General features: G+C 42.2%; 1 protein-coding gene across 2 annotated transcripts in view; it reads left to right on the top strand.

Annotated features, from left to right (window-relative positions):
* The first annotated feature begins 58 nt into the window (after positions 1 to 58).
* Positions 59 to 27,522, top strand: part of NIPSNAP2 (nipsnap homolog 2) — a 33,978-nt gene continuing 6,514 nt past the window's right edge. Inside the window, exons 1-8 of one of the 2 annotated variants that reach the window (XM_034988764.1) lie at positions 59 to 195; positions 11,102 to 11,241; positions 11,324 to 11,369; positions 14,799 to 14,893; positions 15,443 to 15,513; positions 16,328 to 16,468; positions 17,376 to 17,407; positions 24,468 to 24,562. In XM_034988764.1, coding sequence (XP_034844655.1) covers positions 104 to 195; positions 11,102 to 11,241; positions 11,324 to 11,369; positions 14,799 to 14,893; positions 15,443 to 15,513; positions 16,328 to 16,468; positions 17,376 to 17,407; positions 24,468 to 24,562 — 712 coding nt within the window. In that variant the 5' untranslated portion in view covers positions 59 to 103. The remainder of the gene's footprint in view (positions 196 to 11,101; positions 11,242 to 11,323; positions 11,370 to 14,798; positions 14,894 to 15,442; positions 15,514 to 16,327; positions 16,469 to 17,375; positions 17,408 to 24,467; positions 24,563 to 27,522) is intronic. The other variant, XM_034988763.1, reaches the window with a different exon arrangement.

Raw genomic sequence — 27,522 nt, 5'->3', positions numbered from 1 at the left:
CCAGCCTCGGCGGGCCCGGCCGGGGGAGGGGTCGCGGCGGCGGCGGCGGCGGCGGCGGCGTCAGCGGCGGCCCGGGTGGTGGGAGCCCAGGCGCCAGAGCAAGATGGCGGCGCGAGTACTACACGCCCGCGGAGCGGCCTCGGCCGGCGGTGTCCTGCGGCGGGCCGCCCCCTGCAGCCTCCAGCTCGCGCTCCGGTGAGCAGCGCCGCCCTTTCCGGGAGCGGCCGGGGAGTGGCCGCCGCGGGGCGGGGGGCGCGGGGTCCCCCGGCGCGGGTCTCCGCCCCGGCCCGGCAGCGCTCCCCCGGGCATGGCCGCCGGGGCTGCGGGTCCGAGGCCGCGGTCGGCCCGGCGGGGGCGGGCGGGAGCCTCGGCAGAGTCGGAGCGCGTTCCGGGCTTGCCGGGCTCAAGGTCACGGCGGGGACGGCGCTCGGTGCCAGGGCCCGGCCTGCGGGACCTTGACCCGGCGCCACCCGAGCGGTGGCCGAGGGCGCGCGCGCGGCCGAGGCCCCAGGCCCTGGCCTCGGCCTCCGGCTTGTCGCGGCGCCCGGAGAAGGCTGCGCGGCCGCGCGAAGCCGCGACGTCTGCATCCGCAGATGGCAGTAGAGCTACTACTTAACCTCCGAGGTGGCGAGGAAGAAATAAAATAACTCATCCGGGGTGAGCCCTCAGGGAGACCAAGGGAGTAGTGGGGAAGTCTCAGCACTACGAACAGTCCGACTTGCGTCGAAAAGTAGGCAACGGGTCAAAAAGTACTTACAAGTTACCAACACTGGGTTCAAGTTTAAACTTCTTCAAAACGCACTGGATCAAATATTCGGTTTAATCCATCCCTTTGACGTCCGTTCTTGTTTTCCATGTTCAAAAACCCACCTCATACTGACTTACACGCAGATTTGGCTTTCTTGTTTTCTTTACATTGGATAATTTAAACGTTATCTGTTTGTAGTTAAATAATGAGCCTTTAGAAAATTCAGTTGTCACTTAACGAAAGGGTAAAGGGACTGACTGCCTGTTTGTTAAACTCTGACTCTGAGCCAGAGAGTTTATTTAATCTAATCCTAGAAGCAATCTTAAAAGTAACAGGATCTGCATTTTACAAATGAGATGGAACCTCAAAGAGGGTGAGACAGCTAGCTAGAAAAGGCATTTGAACTCAAGTTTATCGGGCCCAGCACCTTTCCTAGGACCGATGCCCAGCTTGTATTTCCAAATTTGATGTTTATGTTTACAAGTTGATTAACAAGTCAACCTCTTATTTTTATTCTGTTATTGAGCATCCACTGTGTCTTGTTTTTTTCCACACAGGTGATAAGAAACTGAAATTCATATTTTCTTCTTTCCAAAAAGACAGCTGAGGCTGAAGGTGTTCACCCAACATATTCACCTAAAGTGCCCAAAGTCACAAAGCTAGTAAATTGGAGATTCGGACCTGGGTCTGCCCAGTGCCCCCACTTCCTGCTGGGGCCAAATGCTCTTGAAACTGAAGCCCAGCCTGTTGGCTCTTGGATTACTCTCTCAGGCCCCCTGTATCTTTTGACTGTCTTAACTGTAGGAGTTTTTTGGGACTCAATCTAGACCCAATTAATTCACTGATTCTACAAATTTTGAATGTATACGATGTCTTTGAAGCCTTGTGGAACTCAGCATAATAGCCATGGTCACTCTCCCCAGGAAGCCATGGCAGCGGTAAAAATTCATATAGACTTAAAGATTGAAGTAGGTGGTGTGAGAGAAGATCAGGGAACCTACCCCGTGAGATCATGGAAGGCCTCTCCAGGAAGGTGCCATTAAGCTGAGACCTGAAGGGTCAGTGTGCAGGAAAGCCCTGACTGGGAAGGAGTAAGGCATACCAGGAAACTCCAGAAAAGCCTAGGAAGATGGAACATAGGAGTGAAGGGAAGACGGGCCGGAAGACAGGTGGAAGGGAGCACGAGCCCTGTGATTCCAGGCCTTGCAAGCCATTTTAGAGAGTTTGGATTTTATACCAAGAGCCGTGGAAGACATTTAAGGGTATACATTCTAGTGTGATATGATCTGATCTATGTTTTTAACATATCAGTCTGATTTTGGAAAGGAGACAGAATCAAGGGTAATGACCAAATGGGCAGATGCTGGTGCCATTTACTGAAAGTCACTGGTTCCACAGGCATATGAGTTCCCACCATGTGCCAGGCGCTGTTGGGAAATATCCGTGCATAAAGTTGTTGCCATCTGGGAGCTTGCTCCTAACTGGGAGGAGGAAGAACAGATACAGTGTGGGGAGAGGGGAATCCAGAGCACTTTTGAACCTGGTAAAGTTTGAGATGGCTGTGAGCTATTCAGTGGAAAGGCATTTGGCCTGTTTGATCTATTTGACCCTCAAAGGAGATGTCTGGACTACAGGTTACATTTGGGAGTTGTTGGTTTATAGGAATGCCAAATGTTGATAGATCCGTGGGTTTCATTATACTGTATTGCATTTAATTGAAATTTTTCTTAATAAAACATTTTTTAAAACCATAGGAATGGAGGAGATTGCTTGAAGAGTGTGGATAGAGAAGGGGCTAAGAAACAGGCCCTGAGGTGTGTCAACATTCACAGGCTAGCCAAATTATGGAAAGAACCCAAATGTCCATCAACTGATGAATGGATAAAGAAGATGGATAGATAGATAGATAAATAGACAGACAGACAGACACACAGTGGAATATTACTCAGGCTTCAAAAAGAATAAAATCTTGCCATTTGCAACAACGTGGATAGAACTAGAGGGTGTTACGCTAAGCAAATTAAGTCAGTCAGAGAAAGGCAAATATATAATTTCACTCATATGTGAAATTTAAGACACACAACAGATGAACATAGGGGAAGGGAAGGAAAAATAAAATGAGATAAAAACAGAGGCAAACCATAAGAGAATCAAATATGGAGAACAAACAGGGCTGGGGGGTGGGCTAGATGGTTGATAGACATTAAGGAGGGCACTTGTTGGGATGAGCACCGGGTGTTATATGTAAGTGATGAATCAAAAAATTCTGCTCCTGAAACCAATACTACACTATATGTTAACTAGCTTGAATTTAAATTAAAAAAATAAAAGGAGGGAGGGAAGAAGGAAGGAAGGAAGGAACATTCATTCACAGGCTACATGTAGGAAGGAGAGGCAGCAAGGGAGACTGGGAAGGAGAAGCCAGCGAGGTCACTCAGTTTGTGGCAGTGCCCAAGGGGAGGTATTTCAAGGAGGTGGTGGTCAACTGTGCCAGATGCTGCTAAAAAGTTAAGATGACAGAAAACTGGATTTGCCAACAGGAGTCTGAGTGACCTTGTGAGAGGGATTTCAGAGGGGAAGGAGGAAGCCTTCCCAGGAGACTTATTTGCCAGCACCTCTTAGCTCTGCTCAGTGCCAGGCCTGGAGTTCCAGTTGCTTAGTGGACATTGCTCTAGTGTCCTACTGGTCCTTGAGATGCCTTTGTACCCAGAATTTAACTCATCTTCCTCCTACAGAACCTGCTTGTCCCGCCCGGGTTCTCTCCCCAGAAATGGTACATCTTCCATTTAGTGGCCCCAAACCCACCCCGTCTTGCTCTCTCCCAGCTAGCCAGCTGCCAGATCTGTCAGTTCTACCTCCAGCACATCTTGACTCTACCTTCTCTCTCACCATTCCCCTACCTCAACTCTTGGCAACACTTGTCTGGAGTCCTATGAATAGTAAGGACTTGAACCTGTTGGTGAAGGGGACAACTAAAGAACTCTGAGCAGAACTTTTTCCTATTAGAAAGATCTCTATGACGTGAACTTGGACTGGATGCTAATCCCTTTTCTTTCCCATCCCACCCCACCCTACCCTTGCCAAGAAAAACTATAAAAGACATTTTGGGGAACAACGGGACAGTTTTTTGTTTCAATTTTTTTTTTTTAAGATTTTATTTATGGGCGCCTGGGTGGCTCAGTTGGTTAAGCGACTGCCTTCGGCTCAGGTCATGATCCTGGAGTCCCGGGATCGAGTCCTGCATCGGGCTCCCTGCTCAGCAGGGAGTCTGCTTCTCCCTCTGACCCTCCTCCCTCTCATGCTCTATCTCATTCTCTCTCTCTCAAATAAATAAATAAAATTAAAAGATTTTATTTATTTGACAGAGGGAGAGTGAGAGCACAAGCAGGGGGAGTGGCAGGGAGAGGGAGATGCAGGCTCCCTGCTCAGCAGTCTCTATCCCAGGGCCCCAGGATCACGACCTGAGCCAAAGGCAGACGCTTAACCAACTGAGCCACCCAGGCATCCCTGGGGACAGTTTAATATATGAAATGTATATTAGATAGAATTATTCTTTTCCTCAGATGTGAAAATCATATCATGGTTTTCTCTTTGTTCTTAGGAGGTGCATACTGAAGCATTTAGGGATAAAGTATCGTGTCTGTGCTCTGCTTTCAAACGGTTTGGTAAAAATAAAAAAGCAAATATATAGAGAAAGATTTAAAATGATAAAATGTTCATCATTTTTTCACCTACATGCAGGGTATAGAGGTCTTCATTATACTGTCCTTCATCTCTTTGCAGTTTTTATTTAAAGATTTTATTTATTTATTTGAGAGAGAGAGTGTGAGGCACACAAGATTTGGGGAGGGGCAGAGGGAGAAGCAGACCCCCCGTGGAGCAGGGAGCCCTATGCAGGGCTCGATCCCAGGACCCTGGGATCATGACCTGAGCCGAAGGCAGATGCTTAACGACTGAGCCACCCAGGTGCTCCTCTGTGTAGTTTTTAAAAGTGAAAAGTTAGGAGATAGCTCTCTGTAGTGAGCCTTCCAGCAGTGTGGAAGACAGCTTTGTTGGGGTGACAGGGGGTTTGGTGGTGAGAAGGGGAGTCACCTAGTGACTGCTTTCATGCAAGCCTCTTTGGATCAGGCCCTTCAGCCTCCTCTCTCCCCCTCGTCTCCTTCTGTATTCACATACTCTTGGCTTTGGCAGGTATGGTTCTGCTTCCTCTCCTGGGCATCTACCTGACAAGTGTTCCTCATCTTTCAAGTCTTCAGTTCAACAAGTGCTTCTTCGGAGAATTGGTTCATGTCTCCCCCAGGCCAACTTAGACTCCATTTCCTCTGCCCCCACCGCTGTCACAACCACTACCTCATGTGTCCATCGAGGACTTATCTCCCGTTGGGCTGTGATCATGGTTGTCCGTCCGCTCCCACCAGCAGACAGCTCTGTGAAGTCAGGGCCGGGTGTACTCATCTTTATAGCCTCAGCCTGGCCCAGTGCTTGGCACGTGCGATGCACAATCAATAGCTATTTGGTGCTCAAATGAATGAAATCCATTTCACCACTGCTGCCTCATCCTGTGGTCTCAGTGTTAAATGTATTTCCCATCTGTGGTTTGCTCCAACTGAATCACAGCACTGTCTAGACACCTAGTCAGGACCCGTGTCTTCTGCTTTTCACCTCAGGAATATCTTTTGAAGGTATTCCTTCCCTTTCATTGCTCCCACCATACTCGTAACCCAGGACTGTCCGTTGGTCCATCCGGTGAGTAGTGAATGCGGCAGCCAGCAGGAAGCCCAGGAACCATGCTCCCTGCCTTTGTTGTCGTCGTCCACCCACCACACCACCGCCAGGCTGCTTTTCACAGACTTGGTAGCGTTGCACCATGTACAGGATAAAATCTGGCTGGTGGGCACGGTGCGCGAGCCTAACCTAACCACTCTGCCCTCCTTGCCTTCCCATTCGTTCTCTCACCATCGTCCCACACTCCGTTCTCCTGCCTTACTGAACTCTTTGCTGCTCAGAAATACGCCATACAGCTTCACGACTCCATGCCCCTGGACATGTTGTTCCTTTTGACTGGGATTATCGCCTGCCTTGTCCACCAGTCTGTGTTGTCTTCCAAGACAGAGCCAGAAGGTCAGCTGGAGTTCCTCTCCTCACAGGCCAAGCCAGTGGTTCATTCCCTTGACCTCCCACAGTGTGCGTGCGTGTGTGTGTGTGTGTGTGTGTGTGTGTGTGTAAGTCTATAGTATCTGAGACCACTCGATGTTTACTGTGTTTTTCCTATGAGACTGAATAGGCGAAGCATCTGGTTCACCTTTATATCCACAGAGCCTGGCATATAATGCTTATTTTTTTCTTAAGATTTATTTATTTAATTTAGAGAGAAAGCATGCAGCGGGGAGAGGGAGAGTCTCAAGCAGGCTCTGCACTGATTGGAGCCCACCGCGGGGCTCAGTCTCACCTGCGATCATGACCTGAGCCAAAGCCAAGAGTCGGACACTTAACCGCCTGCACCACCCAGGCGCTCCATGGCACATAAGGCTTATTCTATTTAAAGTCTAATATTCTGTGGGGTGCCTGGCTGGCTCAGTTGGTAGAGCATGCAACTCCTGATCTCTCCAGCCCCCACGTTGGGTGTAGAGATTACTTAAAAATAAAATCTTTGGGAAAACACAATAAAAATAATGTTTTGTAGACTGTACTGCCCCCCACCCCACCCTCTGTAAAGTGCCACTCAGCATATGTATGATGTTATAAAGACTACTGATGTGCACTTTTATAGCTAATTTTAAGTATAATAATAATGTGTGTATATGGAAAATTTGTCAAATAGTCCAGAAGGCTATACAGTAAAAAGGAAAAACTCTACTCCCACCCCACGCCCAGTCACATTCCCCAGATATCACTACTATTAACAGTTTACTTTGTGTATTTATGGTACAGTTCTGTACCTGCTTTTTCCACATAATTTATTTTCAGAAATATCAACATATCAGTGCATGTAGATCTACTTCATTCTTTTTAATGGTTGCATTCTATTCCGATTTTGGATATTCCAGATTTATTTGACCAGTCCCTGTTAATGGTTATCTAAATTGCCTATACTAGGAAAAAACTGGAAACGAGGTGCTAATAAATGTTCTCAGTTTATAAAGTATTAAATGTAGAAATTAAATGTCTGTATGTACACATGATGATGCATGTCTGTGCATTTCTGGAATTAAAAACTGTTAGTAGTGGTTGCTTTGGTGAATATTTGTTATTTTAAATGAAATTCCCTAATGCTGATATTTTTAGAAACTTTCATTGTACCCCTTTCTTAATTATTCATAATAGTTATTTCTAAGCTCTTACAATTTATTTAACCACCCCCCAAATTTTTAAACACAGTTTCTGTCTAGTGAACTTAAAATCTAAAATAAAAAACAGGAATTATATAGTCTTATTAAAAAATCTTAAAACTTTCTATTTTGTATATCACTAATTTTATATGCTTGCCATTGTGCTTCACGATGTTATTAAGCAAATATCCCAAAACGTGGTATGTTTAAAACACTTAAACAAATTGACAAAATGTTTTTATTGACATAAATTTTACTGTGGTCATTTGGAGAATTGCCGCCTTCAGAATTTATTTATATAATCAGAATAAATTGAAAACAGAAACAAACACCATATGGTTTTGGGTTTTGCTAAAAGGCTAATAATTTTATGTATAATTTATTCTTTTAATTTTAAAAGTTTTTATTGAAAAAGTAGTTTTAAAAACTTAATTTTTTAAACTTTTACCATATGTCAGGTGCTGTCCTAAGTGCTTTAAGCGATTTTACTATGGGGCTAACTATGTACTTAAAAATATACAAAAGAGGGGCTCCTGGGTGACTCAGTCGTTAAGCGGCTGCCTTCAGCTCAGGTCATGATCCCAGGGTTCTGGGATCGAGCCCCACATTGGGCTCCCTGCTCAGCGGGAGGCCTGCTTCTCCCTCTCCCTCTGATTCTCTCCCACGACTTGTGCTCATGCTCTCTCTCTCAAATAAATAAATAAAATCTTTGGGACGCCTGGGTGGCTCAGTCTTTAAGTGTCTGCCTTCGGCTCAGGTCATGATCCTACGGTCCTGGGATCAGGCCCCGCATCGGGCTCCCTGTTCGGCGGGAAGCCTGCTTCTCCCTCTCCCACTCCCCCCTGCTTGTGTTCCCTCTCTCATTGTGTCTCTCTGTCAAGTAAATAAATAAAATCTTTAAAATTATATATATACACACACAAAAGTAAAGGCAAAGCATAAAGAATATAGTCAGTGGTACCATAAGAGTGATGTAACATATATGGACATATCTGGTAGCTACACTTGGTGAAATAGCATAATGTATAAACTTGGAAACAAGGCGCTAATAAAATTTCTTGTGCATTCAGCTTTGTGCACTTGTCTGAATAATGCTGCCTGTAAGACAAAATTACTAGTACAATTATTGGGCTGAAAGGCTTACACAGATTTAATTTTGATGCCGATAATGCTACACTGCCCTCTAGGGAGATTTGGAATCTGACTAGCAAACGAATGGAACTTAAACGTGCACTTAAAAGTTCATAGTTAAAATACAGTTTGTTATATATATATAGTTCAGTCAAATTTATCCTTGCTTTTTTTTTTTTTTTTAAGATTTTATTTATTTGACAGAGAGAAACACAGCGAAAGAGGGAACACAAGCAGGGGAAGTGGGAGAGGGAGAAGCAGGCTCCCCGCTGAGCAGGGAACCCGATGTGGGACTCGATCCCAGGACCCTGGGATCATGACCTGAGCCGAAGGCAGATGCTTAACGACTGAGCCACCCAGGCGCCCCTATCCTTGCTTTCTAACAGTCTGTATAGTAGAAATTATAAAATGAAAATGAGAAAATTTGTGTCGGGGGCACCTGGGTGGCTCAGTCGTTAAGCGTCTGCCTTCGGCTCAGGTCATGATCCCAGGGTCCTGGGATCGAGCCCCGCATTGGGCTCCCTGCTCAGCGGGAAGCCCGCTTCTCCCTCTCCCACTCCCCCTGCTCGTGTTCCGTCTCTCACTGTCTCTTTCTCTCTCTGTTGAATAAATAAATAAAATCTTTAAAAAAAAAAGTGTCAATGAAATTTGTATTCTTAAATTTGGGTTTTTTTTAAAATGTATTTATTTATTTGAGAGAGAGAGCCAGAGAGAGAGCACAAGCAGAGGGAGCAGCAGAGGGAGAGAGAGAAGCAGACTGTCCACCGAGCAGGGAGCCTGATGCGGGGCTCGATCCCAGGACCCGAGATCATGACTTGAACCGAAGGCAGACGCTTAACCAACTGAGCCGCCCAGGCACCCCGATATAATTTTTTTAAAGAAAGAATTTATTTCATTTTCCCTGTATATCTTCACACTTATTTACTGTGGTAGAGTATATATAACATAAAACTTGCCATTTTAGTCATATCTGTGTATAGTTCAGTAGTAACATTAAGTAAATTCACACTGTTCTGCAACTATTACCACCATCTATCTCCAGAACTTTTTCATCTTCCCAAACTCTGTGCCAGTTAAACAATAACTCCCCATTCTCCTCTCGTCTTATCTTCTAGCAACCACTCTACTACTTTCTTTCTCTATGAAACTGATTATTCTAGGTTTCCATATATATTTTTTCTGTGTCAGAAATTGCTTTGGAGGAAGGAAAAACACATAGCAGAAATGGCAAAGATAAATATGAACTCTCTGTGAAAAGATGTTCAACCTCACTAATCATGAGGGAGATGCAGATCAAAACCACAATGAGATATCACCTTACACCTGTCAAAATGTCTAGTATCAAAAAGTTAAGACAGCAAGTGTTGGCAAGGATATGGAGAAAAGGGAATCCTCATGCGCTGATGGTGGGAATATAAATTGATTCGGCCATTGTGAAAAACAATATGGAGGGTCCTTAAAAAATTAAAAATAGAGGGGCGCCTGGGTGGCTCAGTCGTTAAGCATCTGCCTTTGGCTCAGGTCATGATCCCAGGGTCCTGGGATCGAGCCCCACATCGGTCTCCCTCCTCCACGGGAAGCCTGCTTCTCCCTCCCTCTCCCTCTGCTGCTCCCCCTGCTTGTGTGCTCTCTCTCTCTGACAAATAAATAAATAAAAATCTTTAAAAAAAAAATTAAAAATAGAAATGCCAAGGGGAGTAGGAGGTTTAAGGCTTGCAGTTATGGAATGAATACATCACAAGGATGAAGGGTACAGCATAAGAAACATAGGGAAAAAGAAAAATACCATACAGTCTAGTAATTCCACTACTGGGTATTTAACCAAAGAAAATGAAAACACTAATTTAAGAAGATATATGCACCCATATGTTTATTGCAGCATTATTTACCATAGCCAAGATATGGAAGCAACCCAAATGTTTATCAATAGATTAATGGATAAAGAAGATATGTATAGATATACATATATATACACACATATACACAATGGAATGTTATTCAGCCATAAAAAAAGAATGAGATCATGTGACAACATGGTGGAACCGAAGGATATTGTGCTAAGTAAAATAAGTCAGTCAGAGAAAGACAAATACCATACAATTTCACTTATATGTGGAATCTAAAAAACAAAACAAATGAACAAAGAAACAAACTCTTAACTATAGAGAACAAACCGGTAATTACCAGAGAGGACGTGGGTGGAGGGGGGATGGGCAAAATAGGTGAAGGGAATTAAGAGGTACAAACTTCCAGGGGCACCTGAGTGGCTCAGCTGGTTAAGCGTCCGATTTTGGCTCAAGTCATGATCTCAGGGTCATGAGATCTAGCCCCATGTCGGGCTCTGCACTCAGCACAGAGCCTGCTTGGCATTCTCTCTCTCCTTTTGCCCCTCTCCCCACACTCAGTCTCTCTCTCTCTCAAATAAATGAATAAAATCTTAAAAAAAAAAAGAGGTACGAACTTTCAGTTACAAAATAAGTCACAGGGATGAAAAGTACAACATGGGGAATGTAGTCAATAATACTGTAGTAATGCTGAATGATGACAGATGGTAACTGCACTTACATAGCTTAATGTATACAATTGTTGAATCAATATGTTGTATGCCTGAAACTCATATAACATTGTATGCCAACTATACTTATAACTTAAAAAAAAAATAAGAACTCTCTTAGGAGAACCACAAGTTACATCTCTTACACTTTGCTCCTAATGGAGAGTGGACACTTTGTGGTATCCCAGGTTCTGTAACAGTGCCTAGAATAGGTTGCTCAAGGCATGTTTGCTGAGTGGATTGATTTTATGAAAACAATGTACTATGTGACATTATATAAAGATGCTGAAATCTTCATACTGCTAATGAGACTCAAATTTTTATATTTGTTATTCATAGGAGATTGACGTCCTCCAATAATAGACCGCGAGAAGACAGCTGGTTAAAATCCTTATTTGTCCGGAAAGTTGATCCAAGAAAAGATGCTCACTCTAATCTCCTAGCCAAAAAGGAAACAAGCAGTCTATACAAATTGCAGTGTGAGTGATAGGTTTGCTCTCTTCATAGTTGACTTTTTTCCCTTTGTTCATAAGTTTATCGTTGAATTTTCTTTTGTTTCAGTTCACAATGTTAAACCGGAATGCCTAGAAGCATACAACAAAATTTGGTGTGTATACCAAACTATCCTTTACTTGGGGAAAATTAACAATTTGAATATTTGTTGGTTCAGCTAACACTTGATAGCAGAGTGAGATCTTTGATCCCTCTTCTAGAAGCTGAATGTTCAGAGGCTCTTAAGTTGAGCTCTGTGTGGGATTGCCAAGGGCATTTTGATTTTAAGGACTCACACGGCTAACTCATCACATAAGCTCTCAGACGTTAGAATGTTCTAGACTCTTAAGGTTGGAAAGCACCTTATAAGTCCGTCTAGTCCATCTACTCATCCGTGCTTGAGTCCTTTCTGCAGACCTTCCTGACTGGTGTGTTTAAGTACATTCATACATTCCATCTCTGGATCGCTTTGAGTGTTATGAATTAGAATTCACATTCCTGTGATCTCTGTTGTTTCCAGTTTTACCTCTAAGTAAAATTGCCACATGAAAGTCCTGTATGTATTTGAATATAGCCACCATTTCTTCTCAAGTCTTCATTCACCAGGATTTAAGTCCCTTTGGCAGATTTTCATATGATAATGAGATCCATATGCTTTTACAGAATTTGTAAACTTTAAGACCAAAGAGAGAAGTGTATTCGTTCTTAAGTAAGCTAACAAATTGTATTTTAATGATCAATTGTGAGCAAACATCATTAAAAAGCATTTTTTTTACCTTCATGTCTGCTACTTTCATAAGAAAGCAAATAATTTTGTCATCAGAATCAGCATAATTTTCAGATGCAAAAATCCTTTGTTGTTTTATTTTGGGAGGTGATTCATGAAATACAACATTAGCATAGAGTTTCTTAATCACCTCAGCACAGTTCTCTTTATTTAAAAATGTCCTAAAACAAAGCAGATGCTTATTTCTAAATCTTTCTTCATAAAATAAAATTTCTTATCTATGCTAATGTTTCCCTGGATTATCTTTCCTGTCCTGTTTGTATCACTTCATCGCCTGTCTCAGATTTTCATTTCCTGTCTATTCGTATTTCCATTTGGATGTCTTCCTCCCCCTTCAAATTCAACATGTAGAATCACCTGGCCCTTCCTGCTTCCCACATGTGTCAGTCACCATGGTCTTATTTAACCTTTTCCTTAGTTCTTTGCAATTGGTTGCTAAGAGCTGTGCATTCTTCGTTTGACTTGCATTTTGGTTCTATTTCATTTCCGTCTCCATCTCCCTCTCCCAGCCTGTTGAGCCGCATTTCTGAGTAACCTCCTTGCTGACTGCCTTCCTGGCCTCAAGGTTGTACCTGTACCCTATCCCACACCCAGTCCATTGCTTATAAGTTTGTCAGAATGATCTCCCTGAAGTTCTCCTTTTTCCTTCATCCTGTTTTTTTCTTTTCTCTGAAACTTTCAGCAGCTCTCTGTTTTCAGTACATCAAGACTTAACTCCTGCCTGGTTTTTAGGGGCCCCAACGATGAGGTTCTGCCCAACCCAGCCAGTTCTGGGTACAAGTACTACCTTCCTTACAGCCTTCATTCATGTAAGGAAAGCCAGGGCTTCCAAGAGCAGCTTTGGAGTCCCCAGCAAAGAAGATACGACTTTGTATTGGTGAATAACCTAGGCCTCACTGTCAGGCCCCAGCCCCTTTCTGGACCCCACATGGGTCATTTGTACAGATTTTCTTCTACATTGGCTCTCATTCAGAGTTGTTTATGTCATGACAAAAAAGGAAATCCATTTCCAATAACTTGACATAATCCGTCTTTCCCCACCCCTGATTTCCATCAGTCCCATGTTCTTTCTTTTTTTTTTTTTTTAAGATTTTATTTATTTATTTGCAAGAGAGAGAATGAGAGACAGAGAGCATGAGAGGGAGGAGGGTCAGAGGGAGAAGCAGACTCCCTGCCGAGCAGGGAGCCCAATGTGGGACTTGATCCTGGGACTCCAGGATCACGACCTGAGCCGAAGGCAGTCGCTTAACCGACTGAGCCACCCAGGCGCCCAGTCCCATGTTATTTCTTTTTTTTTTTTTTTTAAGATTTTATTTATTTATTTGAGAGAGAGAGAATGAGAGACAGAGAGCATGAGAGGGAGGAGGGTCAGAGGGAGAAGCAGACTCCCCGCTGAGCAGGGAGCCCGATCCGGGACTCGATCCCAGGACTCCAGGATCACGACCTGAGCCGAAGGCAGTCGCTTAACCAACTGAGCCACCCAGGCGCCCAGTCCCATGTTATTTCTAACATAAATCTTTTTTGACCTGTACAGTGATCACACCATGTGTATGCATTTCAGAAAATACACACGGTGTGGTCATTGTACGAGGTCACGAAAATGTACAGGCTTTCATTTAGACATAAGACCATTCTGAGCTTTTCTCTGTTAACTGCATATACACTCAGTTCTCGTGCCCCAGGCTCTGGTGGTGATCACGAACTTAATTTTCACTCAGTGTCAGCAGATAGTTCGAACAGGTTCCATTTCCGACCCTTGATGCCCTTTTGCATTTATTGTTGAATCCGTATTGTACTTTTTCATCATAATTTTTCTGTTCAAAAAGTGTGCAGGTTTTAGCTTTTATTTTGGGATGGCACAGTTCTGTCTCTTCCTTTTGCCTTGCTCTGTATATTAGAATCTGTACCATAGGAAGGTTTCCCTGGAGCCAAGCTCTGGCACCTCTGTTAAATTAATATACGGCCATGACTGTCATGGCCTTCCTGCTAGTCCTGCACAATCACTGGTAATGAACTTGGGGGGTGTGCACATGGGACTGTAGGATACTTCTTAAGTCCTGTCAGCGGGTTGAATTGAATAGAACCTAATTTAGGCTCCGTGCTGTATCTTTAATTTGGGTTCCTCTGCCATGGTGATGCCCTTGGGGACTGTTAGAACTGGGTTGCTTCCAGACTGTGTCGGGTTCTAGGTCTGTCTTCTTCTTCCCTCCTTACAGCCAGCTTGCTCTCTGCCCCTGCCCCCTCTGCCTGTTCGTTCCGCTTCTGTTGTCTCCCCTATCTCAAACATCATTTCCTTCTCTTATTTCTTCTTCCGTGCTCTTTTCCTACTATTTCTGTTTCTCCCCTTCCTATCTTGGGAACCAGCAGAACTTAGCTCTTAGAAACTTCACCATTCCTAGGTGCTTCTTTTCTTTTCTTTTTTTTTTTTCCTGAAATAGCAAATAGTAGACCCATGTAGGGTTCCTGGAATCCTGGGACCTTTGGCTCTTCTTTATCCATTTTTATCACTATACTTGAGTTGTTTACAACTATTCTAGGTAGTTGGGGTAACAGAAACCTAAGCCTCTGATAAGTGGGATATTAGAGTGCAGTAGAATTCAGCTAAAAGGTTAATTCTGCATGTATTTTTATCATAAATATTTCTGAGGTCAGTTGTCAGAACAGAGTAGATGGCCTTTTTTCTATTGTTGATGATGTGTTGGACCTGGTATAATCTTGTCAGTTGTTTAATTAGTGTTGCTGTTTCTTCTCTTTAAGTCAAGAGGTGTTGCCAAAGATTCATGAAGATAAGCATTACCCCTGTACTTTGGTGGGGACTTGGAACACGTGGTATGGCGAGCAGGATCAAGCTGGTAGGAAGCAGAAGTCTTTGGAATAAACACTTATTCCCTAAGCCTTTACTGTTAATGACTTAAATAATATTCAATTTAATGCTTTTTTTTTTTTTTTTAAGATTTTTATTTATTTATTTGACAGAGAGAGAGACAGCTAGAGAGGGAACACGAGCAGGGGGAGTGGGAGAGGGAGAAGCAGGCTCCCGGCCAAGCAGGGAGCCCGATGTGGGGCTCGATCCCAGGACCCTGGGATCATGACCCGAGCCGAAGGCAGACGCTTAACGACTGAGCCACCCAGCGCCCCTTAATGCTTGTTTTTATAATCAAAGCTTTCCAAGTCTCAGTCTAGTTTTGTGGTTAAAGTAGTTTCTCCAGTAATTGACTTCAAAAACTACTTTTTTTTGTTGTTTTAACATTTGAATTCATTATTGAAACTTTATGGTGTAACTCATATGCCAACACATGGCACATTACAATTTTGTATTAACATTATGTGTATTAGACTATTTTCAAGGTAAGAGTATCGTGAAACTCTAAATGTCTGTTATCTTTTAAAATATATTTCAGTCCACCTCTGGAGGTATGAAGGAGGCTATCCAGCCCTCACAGAGGTCATGAATAAACTCAGAGAAAATCAGGTAATGATTTTGAAAAATGTTTACTTATTCAGACTAATGATATCATAAATGATAGTACAGAATTAAATGACTCTTTTCTGTCCTCGTTTTTTTAACAGTAATAAACTTCTTTGTAGTAAAGTTTTATTATTTGGATTCTTGAAGCTGTATTGAAACATAATTAACCAGTTGTGATACTATTAACATAACAGTTCTTATTGTAAAAGTCAGTTGTACTTTGAAACTGCTGAGCTGGTACTTTGATGCCAGTAAGTCAGCATGGTCGACACAGTCCGCCCTGGATTACCTAACGCCTGTCTGCTTCGGGAACTGCCAATCACATAGTCTCTCCCTGGGGCTGACTTCCATCTCCTCCCCCTCCCTTCAGTAATAGGTGCAGGTCAGGGAAGAGAGTTTTAACAGCCATACATTATTAGGAAAGAAAACCTTTTGTGTAGACTCCCAGTCCAAATATAAGTGGCTTTCGGGCCATCTGGTATTTTGTAGTCTCTGTGTCACTTCTATTAATATGTTGTCAGACACCATTAGGAGAACTTAAAAATGTAGGAAATTAAATTTGCTTACATTGTTACTTAAATAATTAGGATGGCCATGTAGTTTGTCATCTAAATCTGGACACTTTTGAGAGTGAAAGTGAGTGCTTATAGTTATTATGTTGGTTCAACAAAATGTAAACCAGGGCTGTCTCGGGCCACCTGGGACCATTTTTTATGATAGTATTCTATTATAGGAGGAACATAAATGGTACTAAAATGGGTTTATATGTAAATATTAGGGGATATCATGAGCACTTTTTTTTTTTTCCTCCTCAAAGGAATTTGTGGAATTCCGCAAGGCAAGAAGCAACATGCTTCTCTCTAGGAGGAATCAGCTGCTGTTGGAGTTCAGTTTCTGGAATGAGCCTGTCCCACGGTCAGGACCTAATATATATGAACTCAGATCTTACCAGCTCCGAGTAAGTACTGAAATACGGGATAACGGCCCTCTCATTCTTCTGTGAGGAGGCGTGAGCACCCCTTAGTGCCAGCAACAAAAGTTGAGTTTACATTTTGTGATGTGTGTTTGGCATAGTATTTTGATTGGTTTGTTTTCTCCGCTGTCCAGTCCCTCTCTTCTTTCCTTTTTTTTTTTTTATCTTCTTCTTTATCATTCCTTCTCTCCTGCTAAGCTCTTTTGTTTTTTATAATCTTCCATATAATGTTTATTATTTGACATTTTCCATGTAGCATTGCTGTTTTTAAGAGGAGAGACCTAACATGCAGGACTAGCTGTAACATGTGGCATTTGCTGTAATTGAACTAGAGCAACTAATAAATGTGAGACTGCTGAATAAATTAAACAGCACTGTAAGAGTCAAAGGGAATAATATTTTGTAAGACTGTCATGTTTCCCCACTAAGTGACTACTAGAAAGAAAGCCCCAGATGGCAACATAGCAACATTATTAAAAGGAGTACATTGAAGCAGTAGATCTTAAGAGTCTAAGATTCACCGTTATATGGGAAAAAATAGGGATTCAATTGAATTTTTTAAAAATTTCACAGTAAAGTCTGAATGGATACCAACAATTTAATCATAAGTTCAGTACATCTGGAGGATGGGCCTGCCTATGGTTTTGATGACCATAATTGGATGACTTACTGTAAATATTGCCTTCTTATATGAAATAGAATAGAATATTACTCCCACTATGGAATAGAAATGAGCATGGTGAATAATATTAATTTGTTACCTTTTTTATTTGTTATACTTCCCATTATTAAAAGTAATTTTTAAGTTAGTTTTGTCATTTGATATTTTTTATACTATTTCCATATTTCTTCACAGAAGAACTAACAAACCAAAATCCAAATCTCTTTTCAGCCAGGAACTATGATTGAATGGGGCAATTACTGGTGAGTATATTCCCAAATGGTGAGTTTGCAATCTTATTAATAGATTATTTTAGGTCATAGTGTTAATTCTAGAAATAAAATCTGGGGATAAAGCCATGATTTGATACTAGACTGCTTTATTTGATGTTTCTATTATGAAATTTTTTGAACATATACAAAACTAGAGAGAATAATATTGTGGATCTCTCCACCTTCCATACCCACTACTTAGCTTCAGACGTTACCAGCACATGGCCAACCTTGCCTAGGTCTAACTCTCCCAACCCAGATTATTTGAAGGTAAATCCTGAATAATATATCATTAAATTGAATTTTTTAAAAATTTCACAGTAAAATAATATGTCATTTCATCCCTAAATATTTATATATATATCTCTCTCTAAGAGGTAAGGATTCTGGGTTTTTTTTTAAGTAAAACCCCAATGTTGCATTAGGTTATTTCATATTCTTCTTGGATATTACCTTTTTTGGAATGTTGGGGGGGGGGGGTTTGTTGTTTTTTTTTAAAGGTTTTATTTATTTATTTGACAGAGAGAGACACAGCGAGAGAGGGAACACAAGCAGGGGGAGTGGGAGAGGGAGAAGCAGGCTTCCCGCCGAGTAGGGAGCCCGATGTGGGGCACAATCCCAGGGCCCTGGGACCATGACCTGAGCCGAGGGCAGACGCTTAAACAACTGAGCCACCCAGGCGCCCCTGAGTGTTGTTTTTATCATATAAACAGCACCACAATGACACAGTTGCTTGTTCTTTTTTTTTCTTCATTTAAGTAGCAAAGTACCAATTTTTCCCCAGACTGATCTATAAATTCACCACAATCCCAGTCAAAACCCCAGAAGGCTTCAGAAATGCAAAGGACCCAAAATAGCTAAAACCACCTTGAAAAAGAAGAACAAAGTTGAAGGACTCACACTTCTCAATTTCAAAACTGACTACAAAGCTAGAGTAATCAAGACAGTGTGGTACTGCATAAGAACAGGCATAATCAATGGAACAGACGTGCAAGTCCAGAAATAAACTCACATATATGAGCCATTAGTTTTCAATCCATGCACCAAGTCAATTCAATGGGGACAGATAGTCTTTTCAACAGAGGTGCTGAAACAACTAGATATCTTTGCAAAAGGATGAATTTAGACCCCTACCTTACATATATACCAAAATTAGCCATAACAGAGCTTTTAGAAGAAAACATAGGAGAGAATCTTTGTGACCTAGGGCTAAGCAAAGAGTTCTTAGGTATAACACCAAAACCACAGCCCACAAAAGAAAATGATAAATTACAATTTATCAAAATTAAAAACTTTTGTAATTCAAAGGGCATCATTTTAAAATTAAAAGGCAAATAAGTCATAGACTGGGAGAAAATTTTACAAATCATATCTGATAAAGGACTTGTATCCAGCATGTATTAAAAAATCCTACAACTCAATAATAAGAAGACAAATAACCCAGTTAAAAAATGGACATAACACATGTTGGGGAGGTTGCAAATAAGTTGGGGCCCTCATACATTGTTGGTGAGAATGTAAAATGGTGCAGCCACTTGGGAAAACAGGCAGTTAGTCAAAATGTTAAACATGGAATTACCATATGGCCCAGCAGTTCTCTTCCAAGGTATATAGCCAAGAGAATGAAAGCATGCATCCATCATATAAACTCATATACAATGATCATAACATTTTTCATAATAACCAAATAGTGGAAACAACCTAAATGCCCATCAGCCGAGGAAAGAATAAACGAGTTGTGGTATATCCACATAGTGAAATACTATCCAGCATTAAAAAGGAGTGAACTACTGCTTTGTGCCACAAACACTTGCTATGTGGAAGAGTCCAAAGGAGCACATAGTCTATGATTCCATTTGTACGAGATGTCCAGAAAAGTCTAATTATAGAGACAGGAAGGTGAGTGGTTTCCTGGGGCTGGGGGTGGCAACAGAAAAGGATTATAGGTGGGCACAAGGAATCTTAGCATAATTGGATTGCTGATTGCACAAGTCTGTAAATTTACTTAAAAAAGAAGTTCTGTGCATCTAATTGAATTTTATGGTATATAAAATATATCTCGGTGAAGCTGCTAATGACACACACTTCACTAAAGAGAATTTATACCGTGAATCCAAGGATAATTCAAAATGAGGAAATTGATCAATATAACCCAGTCAAGTGTGTGAACCGTGTCTGGCCTCTGCACCCCAGCACATTGCCTCCATGCCTCTGTTAGAGCGCTTGTCACCCCAGGGCGGCCCCACTTTCCAGTTCTACGACTCTGTCTGCAAGACCTGGCACATCCTGGGTGGCTGGTAAACGCTGAATGGATGGTGGAAACTGGTAGTTACATATGAAGAAAAGGTCAATTGCCAAACCTGTGAACAACCTATGTGTCTGAGGGAAATGGATTATAGTATATTCGTGCAGTAGAATCTTACACGGTGGTTAAAGTAAAACAGACCAGGGGCACCCGGGTGGCTCAGTCGTTGAGCGTCTGCCTTCGGCTCAGGTCATGATCCCAGGGTCCTGGGATCGAGCCCCACATCGGGCTCCCTGCTCAGTGGGAAGCCTGTTTCTCCCTCTCTCACTCCCCCTGCTTGTGTTCCCTCTCTCGCTGTGTCTCTTTCTGTCAAATAAATAAATAAAATCTTCAAAAAAATAAAGTAAAACAGATCGGGTCACGGATAAATATTGAAAACACCAAGATGAGGAGAAAGAGCTAGTTAGAGAATATGTACAACATGATGTCTTTTAAGTAAATTTTAGAATGATACAAGAGAATTTATAAACAAGTTTTCTATAAAAAGATATAATTATTGTTCATGGATACATACACATGAAGTGGAAATATAAAGCCATGGATAGGAAGACTTGTCTTCAAAAGAGAGGTAACTGCTTCCACAAAGTGGTGACTATTAGGGATGGGGGGAGGGGATGAGGATGAGGAATGCAAAGGGAGCTTCATTTGTTTCTATGGTGTTCATTTCTTTTTGAAAAGATATGAAATATAAGAAAATGTAAAGTATTGATGTTTTTGTTTTGTTTTTTTTAATATTTATTCATGAGAGAGAGAGAGGTGGAGGCAGAGGGAGAAGCAGAAGCAGGCTCCCCACTGAGCAGGGAGCCCTATATGGGACTGGAGCCCTATATGGGACTCGATCCCAGGACCCCGGGATCATGACCTGAGCTGAAGGCAGATGCTTAACCATCTGGGCCACCCAGGCGCCCAAGTATTGATGTTTTAAAAATCTAGGTGGCCAGAGTGTTTTAATGGGCACAAATTAACAATATAAAAATCATCTTAATACATGTTCAGAAGGCATTTGATAAGAGTCAATACCAGTTTTATTTTATTCATGACACTTAATTTCTAATAAGAAGCACTTTAAAAATTAGGAATAGAAGGCGCCTGGGTGGCTCAGATGGTTAAGCGTCTGCCTTCGGCTCAGGTCATGATCCCAGGGTCCTGGGATCAAGTCCCGCATTGGGCTCCCTGCTCCGCGGGAAGCCTGCTTCTCCCTCTGCCTCTCTCTCTCTCTGTCTCTCATGAATAAATAAATAAAATCTTTAAGAAAAAAAAAATTAGGAATAGAGAATATTTTATTTAAATCATGGGTTGGCAAACTTTTCTGTAAAGCACCAGTTAGTAAATATTTTAGGCTTTGTGGACCATTCTTTGTCTAAAACAATTAACTTTGCTGTTTTAGTGTGAAAGCAGCCAAGAATGATTTGTAAATGGATGAGCATGGTTGTGTTCCAACAAAACTTTATTTATGGATGCTGAAATTTGAATGTCATGATTTTCATGTGTCATGAAAATATTATTCTTTTGATGAGATTTTTTCCAAGCATTTAAAAAGGTAGAAATCATTCTTGGGTTCTGGGCCATGAAAACAAGCTACAGAAGGTGGGATTTAGTCTGAGGGTCTATTTTGCGAGCTCTGATCTATAAATGATAAAACTTTCCATTTCTTCCATCTTAACAGCTACATTAAACTTAATGGTGAAACGCAAGAAGCATACTCATTATTAGCATTATCACAAAACACCAACTTTTACCATCATAATTTTATATAGTTTTTGAAAATCCTATTGTGAGAAAAAAACAAATAGAAGTTATAATAATATAAAGCCTCAGTAATTAAGAGGGATACAAGAGTAGGTTATTGGCCATTAGTCAGATATTAACCCTTTGGTTTCCTTATCTTTAAATGAGAACCTGTGACTTTTATTTTCAACTTAGATGTGTTCTCCTTTTTCAGTTATGAAATATCTTGCTTTGAACTATATAATTTCTAAGATCTCTTCTAGCTCTAAAAAACGGTTCTGGACTTTTTTTTTTTTTTTTTTAAGATTTTATTTTTAAGTAGTCTCTATACCCAACGTGAGGCTTGAACCCACAACCCGGAGATCAAGAGTCACACACTCTACCAACTGAGCCAGCCAGGCACCTCTGTGATTCTTATTTCTAATAAATATTTTCTTCTTGGGTCATCAAAGGCTACATAATGCAAGTTAGATTTTTTTTTTTAACTTGAAAACTAAGACATACCTATTTAATTGGATACTACTGTTACAGGCACCACTTTATTAAGAGACCTTTTTTCGGGAGGGGCCTTATAAATGTAATCATTTAGTTGCCCACAGAATAGGATCATTCATTAGTTCTATGTTTGCATGTTACTATTAAGACTTGCCCACCATGGACTTCGCAAGGAAGTACTGAGGTTATTCTTAGTTACTTAACCAAGTATTTATAAAGCCAGTTCAGCATTCAATTTATATTTTGGCACATAGGTAACTATTTAAGATGGTGATCTCCTCTTCAGTACATGCTTCTGATTATTACCAGGCTAAGGCAAGTATGTTTTCTTTGCCTACTGAAACTGAGTTAGAAAACGTCATAATGGAATGAATAATCCTGAATATTTATCACTATCAATGAAAGACAGTTTTTCCCTCTCTGAGTTAGAGTGCACGTTAAAGTGATTTGCTTAATTTCAATAATTTACCAATCGGATTTGTAATTTTTGTGAAGTTATTGATCACTTAATTCTAAATATAAGGGTTAAAGATTTTAATATCATTTGGGGGTAACCCATGGGGCAATAGCAAGAGATCCCTCCTTCACCACAGAAGAACCTGAAAGCTTGGGTCCCCCTCAGAGTTGAGCTCATGGGGATGAGAGCCGAGATGCATAAATCGATCTTGAGGAGTCTGGCTTTATGCCTCCCACTCTGGTTGCCCTTGCTCTGATCCTGTGCCCCACCACTGCCTTGAGATGTGCCAGTTCAGTTGCTCTAAAGTTTGCCTCCAGGACGAGAGTGTACTGGTCAAGCCAACTCGAATCTCTTGTCCCTCAAGAGTTACGTCTCTCTGTAGATGTTAGTAGATAAGAATCCTTGTTCATATGCCTCCAGCTCCTTTAAGTTAATGAGAATGAATCCATCTTCCCAAGTCCTGTCAATTCTGGTACCTTGATGTGACAGACTTGAGGCCCAAACCTGGGCAGTGTTGATGTAAATACACTGGTGGTCTGTGGTGTGGAGTCTCTGATGGACTCCAGCCATGCTTTCCCAGGTGACCTCCTTATATCACTTCAAGCCACTTCCTTCATTTTCAAGTTTGATTCTTGAAAGAAAACTGCTTTTGGAAAACATACACATTTTTTTTAAAAGATTTTATTTATTTGAGAGAGAAAGAGCACGGATGCACACACCCGATCTGGGGGAGGGGCAGAGGGAGAGAAGCCGACTCCCCGCTGAGTGTGGAGCCTGATGAGGGGCTCGATCCCAGGACCCTGAGATTGTGACCTGAGCTCATATCAAGAGTGGGATGGTTAACCGACTGAGCCACCCAGGTGCCCCTGTACATTTTTTTAAAACCATTTTAGGATTTCAGATGCATCACTAGATACAAAAATAAAGTACCTGGTGCAAATAAGAAAGAAGGTGTTTAAGGAGCTGATACCTTTTGCAGTAGGAAATGTTAAAAAGGAAAGTTTAAGACAAGTGCCAGTTCTTAGCCAACTTAATCACAATTTCACGTTAGACACATAGACACGTATATATATCACACATTCTTCCACACATACGAATGCCATTGGGTATTCATTATCCTGATGGTTTGTTCTGGTAAGAAAACAAGAAGCAGGGCGCCTGGGTGGCTCAGTTGGTTAAGCGACTACCTTCGGCTCAGGTCATGATCCTGGAGTCCCTGGATCGAGTCCCGCATCGGGCTCCCTGCTCAGCAGGGAGCCTGCTTCTCCCTCTGACCTTCCCCCCTCTCATGTGCTCTCTGTCTCTCTCATTCTCTCTGTCTCAGATAAATAAATAAAATCTTTAAAAAAAAAAAAAGAAAACAAGCAGGGGTTTTTTGTTTCATTTTTTATTGAAGTATAGTTGACACACGTTAAACTAGTTTCAGGTGTAGAGCAGGGATTTGACAAGTCTGTACATTATGCTGTGCTCACCCCAAGTGTGGCTGCCGTCTGTCACCCCACAACACTATGACAATACCGTGAGGCAGCTTCCATTTTGATAGTGATGCTGTATTGCCCGGAAGCTCCACGTTCATGGTTCTTCAGTGTGTTTTCCAGAATTTATGGTCTGCAGGTGCTTTGAAGTTGTGCTCCCTTCATCTCTGTCTTAAACCCCATTCTCTGGGGGTGGTCCCTGTCTCCATAAGACACAATAACTTCTGGCATCTTGAGTGGTCTGGCATCCACGTTTCCCTCACTCCCTGTCAGCACATTCTTAGAGAAGCAGTTCTTTTTAAGTTGATGGGTCTTATCCTCAGCCAATTTTCTTGACTATGTATTCTCAAGCACTGATTCTAAGAGTCATTAATTACTGTCCACTTCCCCCAAAAATGACTGTTACAGCTACAGAAAAGTACATTTACATCTTATATGTTATCTACATTAAAATAATTTTCAACTGCATTTGATAGTTAAAAAACAATTAGTCTTCATATCATACAACTTGCTCTGAGGGCAGAAGAAATCTACTGATTCTTTTCAACATACCTAGTTCAGTATCTGAACACTGTCATTTTTTCCTTACAGGGCTCGTGCGATTCGCTTCAGACAGGATGGTAATGAAGCAGTGGGAGGATTCTTCTCTCAGATTGGGCAGCTGTATATGGTACATCATCTTTGGGGTATGTATTTTTTCCTTCATTTTTGTGTTACTAGGATTTCAGAGTTCATTACCAAATAAGCTATACTAGGCAATAAAGCACATCTCAAGTCAGTAACTTTAAACACCGTAGCAGGGGGTGCCTGGGTGGCTCAGTCGTTAGGTGTCTGCCTTCAGCTCAGGTCATGATCCCAGGGTCCCGGGATCGAGTCCCGCATCGGGCTCCCTGCTCAGCGGGAAGCCTGCTTCTCCCTCTCCCACTCCCCCTGCTTGTGTCCCCTCTCTTGCTCTCTCTGTCAAATAAATAAATACTTTAAAAAAATAAACACTGGAGCAAATCCAAACATCACAGATAGAAAGTGCTGGGCTATCTAGAAGGAAAGAGTCAACAGTGAAAGGCCCATAGACTCGGGGCACATTAGTAGGTTCATTATGAGAGTGGGGATAATGATGAAAGGAACAAGAGGAGTGAAGCACGCAGCCATGGGAGAGGGAACATGATAAAGCTGCTGTCCCTTTCTAGACACTTTCCATGGCTCCTCAGAAATTATCCTGCATTTTGTCCAGAGAGGCAGCTCTCCACATGTTCACTCACTGCCTGCCTTGTGTCTGATTCCATCGTTCCGGAGGCCCTTCTGTCACCTCTTCCATCCCCACCCACTTTTGTCTGGCACCATCTTCGGTATCTCTCAGGGCCTGACTCGGGCGTGCCCCCTTGCCCCCCAGTGAATGTCTCTCCTCCTGAGCCCCCAGAGCCTAGTATCATGTAGGTTGTCACACTCTGGCTATTTGTGTCTGTGTCCCTGCTAGAACAGGAACTGGGTCTGAGTAATAGCTTGGTTCATTTGGGGCACATCTGTATATGTGTATTAAAGTTAAAAAAAAAATGGACGAACCATGAGAGACGATGGACTCTGAGAAACAAACTGAGGGTTCTAGAGGGGAGGGGGGTGGGAGGATGGGTTAGCCTGGTGATGGGTATTGAGGAGGGCACGTTCTGCATGGAGCACTGGGTGTTATGCACAAACAACGAATCATGGAACACTGCATCTAAAACTAATGATGTAATGTATGGGGATTAACATTACATAAAAAAATTTTTTTAAAAAGTTAAAAAAAATGAAGCTCAGCTGAGACTCCTGATGTAATGTATGGTGTATGAAAAGAATCAGTAGATTTCTTCTGCCCTCAGAGCAAGTTGTATGATATGAAGACTAATTGTTTTTTAACTATCAAATGCAGTTGAAAATTATTTTAATGTAGATAACATTTCCAACAGATTTGGGAACACATCTTTAAAATCTGCCTTTAGAGATTATGCTAAACATAATTTAACCTTTCTGGGTTTTGAGGTAGGGGTGACATCATTTTTATTATTATTATTTTTAAATAGTATGTGTTCTGTCTGGAGAATATAAACTGAAAAGTCAGGCCTGTCCCCTTTGCTCACTTTCCTCTCAGGCTTGGCGCCTGCACACCTTCCCAGACGTCCTCTGTACACGAGCGCAGGGACTGCACTCATGTCAGGGCTTACAGTGTGTCTGGATGGGAACTCCCAGGTGAAGGAGGAGACAGGCAGGCACCAGGGGGTCCCAGGCCCTTAACTCTGTCCCACGGAAAGGACTTGAGGTTTCACACAGCAACAGCAAGATGCGGAGGAGTCCACCAAGATCATCCTCCGTGCGCAGATGCAGAAGCTAGGAACAATGTGGTGCTTTGGCTTTGGAAAGTGGCCAGATTGCAGCTCGTGTCTTTTCTGAGGCGGTGCCTTTCTCTGCCTTCCTTTGTTGTCCCCAGTTAGTGTCCCAAATGTCCACTGCCTGCTTCCTCCTTTACAGGAAAAAGTATTGAGATATGCAGAAATGAATTTTCAATTGCCTGCCCCAAAAACTTAGCCTCACTTTTCCATACTTTTTAGAGAACCACACTGATCAGGCACCTCCAGTGTGTTGGTTATTTTAAGCATCATTCTCTTTAATCCCTACAACCACAGACCACAGTGAGGTACCTGTGACTCATGGATGATAAATAAATCACTTAGAAGCTGCAGCTGTCAAGTCACTGAACCAGGCTCAGACTTGGGCGTGTCTGGCTTCAAAGCAGGTCTTCCTAGCACGTAGCACCTCCTTTTACCCTCGCACCTGACGCCACTCCTTCCCCACCTTCCTCAAGGCCTTGCTCCATCCATTTGCTCCGGCACCACCCATCTAGGGGCTCCCTCCCCAGTAATATGTATATGCTCAAGTGCCTCCCACCTTTAAAAGCCTCGCTAACAGAAACAATAATAAAATAAAAGCCTCCCCAAATCCAAATGTCCATTGACGGATGAACAGATAAACAAAATGTGGTACGTACGCACATTCATCCATAAAAAAGAGTGAAATGCCGGCACATACTACAATATAGATAAACCTTGAAAACATCAGATTCCACTTACATGAGGTGCCTAGAATAGGCAAATTCATAGAGACAGGGCCAAGTAGAGGTTACCAGGGGCTGAGGGGGCGGGGAGAATGGGGGGTTAGTGTTCAGTGGATAGAGTTTTAATTTGTGATGGTAAAAAGTTTGAGAGATGGATAATAATGAAGGGGACAGTTGTGAATGTACTTAATGCCACTGAATTGTACATTTTAAAATGGTTAAAAGTTGGGGCGCCTGGGTGGCTCAGTCATTGAGCATCTGCCTTCGGCTCAGGTTATGATCCCAGGGTCCTGGGATCGAGTCCCACATCGGGCTCCCTGCTTGGCGGGAAGCCTGCTTCTCCCTCTCCCACTCCCCCTGCTTGTGTTCCCTCCCGCGCTGTGTCTCTCTCTGTCAAATAAATAAATGAAATCTTTAAAAAATAAATAAATAAATAAAATGGTTAAAAGTTAATTTTGCTGGGGTGCCTGGGTGGCTCAGTCCATTAAGCGTCTGGCTTCTGCTCAGGTCATGATCTCGGGGTCCTGGGATCGAGTCCCACATTGGGCTCCTTGCTCAGAG

This window comes from Mirounga leonina, unplaced genomic scaffold, assembly GCF_011800145.1.
Source record: "Mirounga leonina isolate KUSES-001 unplaced genomic scaffold, KU_Mleo_1.0 Mir_454, whole genome shotgun sequence".
Lineage (NCBI taxonomy): Eukaryota > Metazoa > Chordata > Mammalia > Carnivora > Phocidae > Mirounga > Mirounga leonina.
This window is presented reverse-complemented; position numbering and strand designations above follow the sequence as displayed.